Below are 5,942 nucleotides of genomic sequence, written 5' to 3' on the forward strand. Positions count from 1 at the left end.
ATTCTTTCTGGTCCTCTGTCTCCAACTCATCCTCGTCACCACATACTCTCCTAAAACTCAATTAAATAGAAATTACTTTGATTTTTCGAACAATTATTTAATCTCTCCACTCTAGTTGAAAAGTCAAGAACACTATGTAAGCTTAATCGTATGGAGACAAATCAATCCAACCATGATCATAATTCCTAAGCTCCTGTAGAGGAAAAATATATAAATATTTGTGAATGAGTGAATATATTATTATTTTTTATTATTATAAACATAGTTTTAAAGAATTAAAATTTCTTGATAATCTTGACAATCATAATTTGTGCACACCTCTATTATTTATAATATATGGTTAAGATATAATTTTTTAATATTTTTTATCTACTAATTTGATGAAAGAAGTTTATATGCGAGAGAATTTAATATTCCTTTTAGGATTTATTAATTGATGATTGATAAAAATAAAAATCATAAAATAATAATCTAAATCATACGTGATTAATAAATAATATATAATACCAAAATCAAAGATCCCACAAAATTCATGTTGTTTGCGCTGGTGCGTGACGTGCACGCCAGACAATGGCGCGTCTTTCCCTCTTCCCCCAAATACAGTAATCTATCGGCTTCGTCTTTACCACAAATCCTACACGAAAAGACACCATCCGGCTGTCCAAGCAGCGACGATCTACAACCAATAAAAAACACCCACGTCATCCTATCGAAGAGTCAACCAACCTTCTCCCAATCACACACATCCCACAGCATACACGGCAGACCACAGAATCAAAATTCTCGTCGTTTAAATAATTTTTCTCAGCGACGTGATCGAATTTAGCTTCTGCCAAATCGCCAGCTCTCAGCCCGTAAAAGGTTGAAAAAAAATTAATTAAATAAAAAGAGAGAGTATATAAAGGAAACAAGGGGTGTAGAGTCGAGAGGAAGAGAGAGAGAGGAGAGAACACGTAGTGGAATATAGTCCGTGTATGAAACGAAGGACCGAGAGAGTCACACGATGCTCTTCACTGCTCTTCTCTTCAAATCTTGTTATTGGATTTTGAGGAATTAGATTATGTATTGTACTGTATTTTCGCAAATGTCAGCTGAAACGACGGCGTCTGGGTTCCCGTTGGTAGGAATCGACGATGTTGATGACTACATTTGGGTGAATTTTCCTGAATTTTCGACCTTTTTTTTTCTTTTTTTTGTTGTTTTAGTTAGCGTTTGGATTCTGAGAAAGTTTAATTTCTGTGGCCAATGAGAAAATGCAGTGACAGCGAAATAATGTGAAGTTTTTTTAATCCTTTAATTAATTTTGCATTGTAGGTATTTTCCTGCGTTTTCTCAGAAGCCAAACAGCGTATTCATAATTTTTGGCGTCGAAGTTGTTTGTTTTCTTTGTTGACGTCTTTGTTTTGTCTGGTAGCTTTGGAGAGCTTGTGTAAAGACAAGGGTTTAAATTAGGTTGATTTCATTTGTTTTTCAGTTTAGTTTCCACTTGGTTGCTGAGGAATCCAAATTTTTTAAGAAATACGGCATATGATTAATGTGTATCTTGTTGTTTAAGTTTCTTCAAACTAATAATATGAGAGAAAATACTTGCTAATTTTATCTAAACTGATACATTATTAATATGATAAAATTGAAAATGTTATTGATGACCTCAGCTTCAAGTTTTGTGAATACTTGCATTGGATTGGTTGAGAGAGTGAAGTTACCTGTTTTTATAGCTTCAAATAGAGCGTGTGGTGGACGTCAATTTTGTTTATATTTTATTCTTACTGCTTTCACCTTTCTTAGAAGCTGAATGGAGTATTTATCTCGTTGCAGTTGTGTGTATTCTTGAAAACTGATGACTGTGTTTGGAAATCTCATGTAATGAATGTCATTTGAAATTCAGGCAAATGAAGGAGAAGGATCATTGCCATGGGACAGATATACTCATGTTTTTGATCTGGTACAAAAAGGAAACCGGGCGTTCCGAGAAAGTAATTTTGAAGAGGTGAGGACTTAGCCTAAGATGTGGTCTATTTAGTTTTGAATGCTTTCCGGTGCAATTTGATAAAACTGCTTCTGTTTTATGGTTCTTTTCATTTGGGAATTTGAAAAGAATAGGGAGCAAGGGTGTGGGGGATTTTAGTATTTTGGGTAGATTCAGTTGCTTAATTACTTTTCTTGTTTAGGCAATCAGTAATTACTCTAGAGCCAATAACATCAAACCTGGTGATCCTATTGTTCTTGGCAACAGAAGTTCTGCTTATATCAGGTTCTAATTTTCTACCCTTTTTTTTTCCAATGGTAAATGTGATACAGAGTTCAATATTTCGATACTGTTTTTTGTTAGTCGTATGATTGCGTAATCACAAGTGGATGAGTTTTGATCTAATTCAATTTTTCTGATGAATTTGTTGCAATGGAAATATTATCTTTTATCCAGGATCAGTCAATTCCTGAAACACAGACCTCCATCAGCTTCAGAATATAGACCATTGAACGGTTTGGATCCTACGACACATGCAGAAGTATGTCTTCTTGCCATCTCCTTTATATAATTCACAGTTTCTTTCTTAATTTATAACTAGTAAATTGTTAACAAGTTGTTTCACATTATTTCAGCTTGCTCTAAAGGATGCTGAGAAGCTACTCAATCTTCAGAGTAATTCAATGAAATCACACCTCCTAAAGGCCAATGCCCTCATTTTGGTGAGAATAGGATTCCATTTATTGATTTGTTTACTTTCTCAAGTTGAAGAGAAGATGTAAGGTCTCAGCTAATGTGTTTGGGAGACCTGTCTATTAGTAATACCCTTGCCAGTTGAGCCTCAAAATGTGCTACTTGGTCAAATTCCAACTTACATAAGTTACATTAGCCATTAGGTTTGACATTTTTAGGATAATTTGGTTGCCCAAGAAAGCTGTCCATATTAACTGTGATTAATCATGGTTGATTTTGTGGTGACATGAGTAAAATCAATTATCTAAAAGGAGGTAATTCCCTTGCTGCTGGGGGATGTTGTACTAAGTTGGGAGTAAGAACAGGATGAGAATCAAATAGGAGCAAAGAGGTAATAGATGAGATTTTAAGACCACAGTTCTGTTAGGGCTTGATAAGTTTGCCTCAGCATTAGTTATATTGCAAAGGGGCTGGGGTAGCTCCAAACCAAGCCTGGCCAGATTTCATGTTGGGCTGAAACTTCTCAGCCCAAACCAATTTTAGTTCAGAAGGTTTCATCATAACTATGACAGATTACTGGGTTGGGCTGTTTGAATTTATTGCTCTGTGCAACATGCTCAAGTAATGTGATATGTAAGTGTGCATTTGTGCATATTGTCTTTGTCACATCATTTAATTTTTTTTTTAAATTGCAGTTGGAAAGATATGACATGGCCCGAGATGCTATTCTTTCAGGCCTGCAAGTTGATCCTTTTAGGTAATATATCTGTTAATTCATCCAGTCGTCTTTCTTTTTTTTTAAATACTTTACTTTTCTAATTTTTTTAGAAGTTTTGATATTTTGTGGATCTTTCTATATAGTTTGTTTGAAATGTGGCTACAGATATTCCGTTGACTGATGTCATTAGTGTTTGCTTTTGTTAACATGTAGTAATCCTCTCCAAGCTTCTCTACAGAATTTGGAGAGGACAACTGCCAGTTTGATTGGGAGGAGAATTCATGGGACACCAGAACGTACAGATGACTTTGATTGCACACTTTGTCTGAAGCTGTTGTATGAACCTATTACAACCCCTTGTGGGCATTCCTTTTGCCGATCATGTCTATTTCAGTCAATGGATCGTGGTAAATATTCTTCATATGATGATTCTATGTCTTATTGATGCCTTGAGATCACTTAATTTACATATTTACTAACATTGTATTTGAAATATTAGGTAACAAATGTCCATTGTGCCGAGCAGTTCTTTTTATTACTCCTCGGACATGTGCCGTCAGGTGAGTTTCTTACATGATAATGTTGTAAAATTCTTGCATCAGGAGTGTAATAAGGGAAGAGCTCTGCTCTGACCTATGCTGTTTGCATTGGCATATGTACTTGGTCCAGGAGTCCAGGGTCTTTGCCAGTGAGAACTAGGTGGTAGCATAACTAATACGTGGTGGTAGCATTTAAGTTGTGCTAAAACTGATATTATGATTGGGTAAGTAGGACAAGGCACAGTGCAAACATAAAGGAGCCTTAAATCTTAAATTGGATATGATATCTTTTTTGGTGGGACCCTCATAATCTTTGTCCTGATACCATGCGTGATGTGCTATGCAATGTAGTACAAGTTATTGAGCATGTAAGCAGCTTCTTTTTTCCAAAGTTAGTCTTTCCATGATTTCTTGTTATGGCCTTTCAAAAGTCTCAAAGCATGTCACTTACACTTTTGATATATTTGTTTATTTTTTCTGACATTATAATAATTTTACTCGGTTTACCAGTGTGACACTAAACAGCATCATACAGAAGAATTTCCCTGAGGAATATGCTGAAAGGAAGTCTGAACATGATAGTTTGATCAACTTCGGCGTTGATCTGATGCCTTTATTTGTTATGGATGTTGTTATTCCATGTCAGAGGTTTCCACTCCACATATTTGAACCGCGCTACAGACTTATGGTGAGTTGTCATGTGGTGTTAATTAACTTTTGGCTTCCATATGTTCTCTTTGACAAAATCAAGAAAGCTGTTCATGGAACGACTCTCATGGATTACAAAGTGCTCTGATACAAGATGTTTTTTGGAAGTAGCAAGAGAAGAGATTTCCACTGTTCCCATAGATCATATTCTATTAGGATTCAACACCTCAACGTATCATTTTTAGTTTGTTACCCCTTAGATATTGGTACTCCTTTTTTTTTTCTTTTTTCTTTTAACAATTCTAGTTGACAAAATATGATGAAGTAATAGCACTCGCATTATGTATTTCTTTTGGCTTAATTACTGTGTGGTCTTGTGTTCTATTAACTTGCTGTTTGTATGTCTTAACATAATCGACAACATTCAGTCAACGCAGAAAACTGGTTTTTATTGATCTCAAAAGCTAATTAGGATTACAGTTGGCTGTTTATTCAGTTGACACTTGCAGCTGAATAAGAAAAATAAAATTTTATAATCAGCGGCAGTGGGATGAATGGATAAATTCCTGGTAATTAATAAGTGGCCTTGCTAGAGTAATCTGAACTTCGAATTATATTATTATGTTATTCTAATTTTTGTGTTCTTGCTCAACAGGTGAGAAGAATAATGGAGGGAAATCATCGTATGGGAATGGTAGATTTTTACCTTTTCGTTCACATATTATGATGTGTCAGGTGTACCAAAATTCCCTCATTATTGGTTGGTGTAATTTGTTTATAATTGTGTAGGTCATCATTGATCCTACAACAGGTTCTGTTGCTGATTTTGCTTGTGAAGTGGAGATCACTGAGTAGGTGTTGGGTCCATTTCTACTTCCTCTCCTTTCTAAAGTACTCTATTACATTCTTAAGTGTTTTTTGTGCTAAACATTAGTTTCGATTTTTCCTCTGTAACATTCACTTTTTTTTTCTTCGTCCAGGTGTGAACCACTTCCAGATGGACGGTTTGTTTTAGAGGTGAATTATGATCTGTGCATTCTATATATATTTATATTTTTCTTTTCTTTTTTCCAATTTTATATTTGAAGTAGCAGTGATTTTCCTTTGGCATAATAACACAAATTTATGCTATTTCATGCAGATTGAAAGTCGTCGAAGATTTCGGATCCTTCGATCTTGGGATCAAGATGGGTGAGTGCTATGATCACATAAGAATAGGAATTTTGTGCTGCCCTGGCTTATATTTGTTCAAATATTTGGTTTTATGAGTTAGGCTTCACCCTTATCAAATTTTATATGCAGATATCGTGTTGCAGAGATTGAATGGGTTCAGGATATACATCCAGAAGGGGTTGAAGACAGAGCAGATGTAAGT

At 35.2% G+C, this 5,942-nt stretch overlaps 1 protein-coding gene across 1 annotated transcript in view; it reads left to right on the forward strand.

Moving 5' to 3' along the window:
• Positions 1-653: 653 nt before the first annotated feature.
• The window catches only part of LOC18050061 (probable receptor-like protein kinase At5g61350), a 10,497-nt gene continuing 5,208 nt past the window's right edge, over positions 654-5,942 (forward strand). Inside the window, exons 1-14 of the mRNA XM_006440583.2 lie at positions 654-1,153; positions 1,889-1,990; positions 2,172-2,254; positions 2,426-2,510; positions 2,605-2,691; positions 3,358-3,419; positions 3,594-3,787; positions 3,880-3,940; positions 4,430-4,607; positions 5,223-5,261; positions 5,357-5,418; positions 5,548-5,584; positions 5,709-5,758; positions 5,870-5,936. Coding sequence (XP_006440646.2) covers positions 1,061-1,153; positions 1,889-1,990; positions 2,172-2,254; positions 2,426-2,510; positions 2,605-2,691; positions 3,358-3,419; positions 3,594-3,787; positions 3,880-3,940; positions 4,430-4,607; positions 5,223-5,261; positions 5,357-5,418; positions 5,548-5,584; positions 5,709-5,758; positions 5,870-5,936 — 1,200 coding nt within the window. The 5' untranslated portion in view covers positions 654-1,060. The remainder of the gene's footprint in view (positions 1,154-1,888; positions 1,991-2,171; positions 2,255-2,425; positions 2,511-2,604; positions 2,692-3,357; positions 3,420-3,593; positions 3,788-3,879; positions 3,941-4,429; positions 4,608-5,222; positions 5,262-5,356; positions 5,419-5,547; positions 5,585-5,708; positions 5,759-5,869; positions 5,937-5,942) is intronic.

The sequence above is a fragment of the Citrus clementina genome, unplaced genomic scaffold (assembly GCF_000493195.1).
Source record: "Citrus clementina cultivar Clemenules unplaced genomic scaffold, Citrus_clementina_v1.0 scaffold_3, whole genome shotgun sequence".
Lineage (NCBI taxonomy): Eukaryota > Viridiplantae > Streptophyta > Magnoliopsida > Sapindales > Rutaceae > Citrus > Citrus x clementina.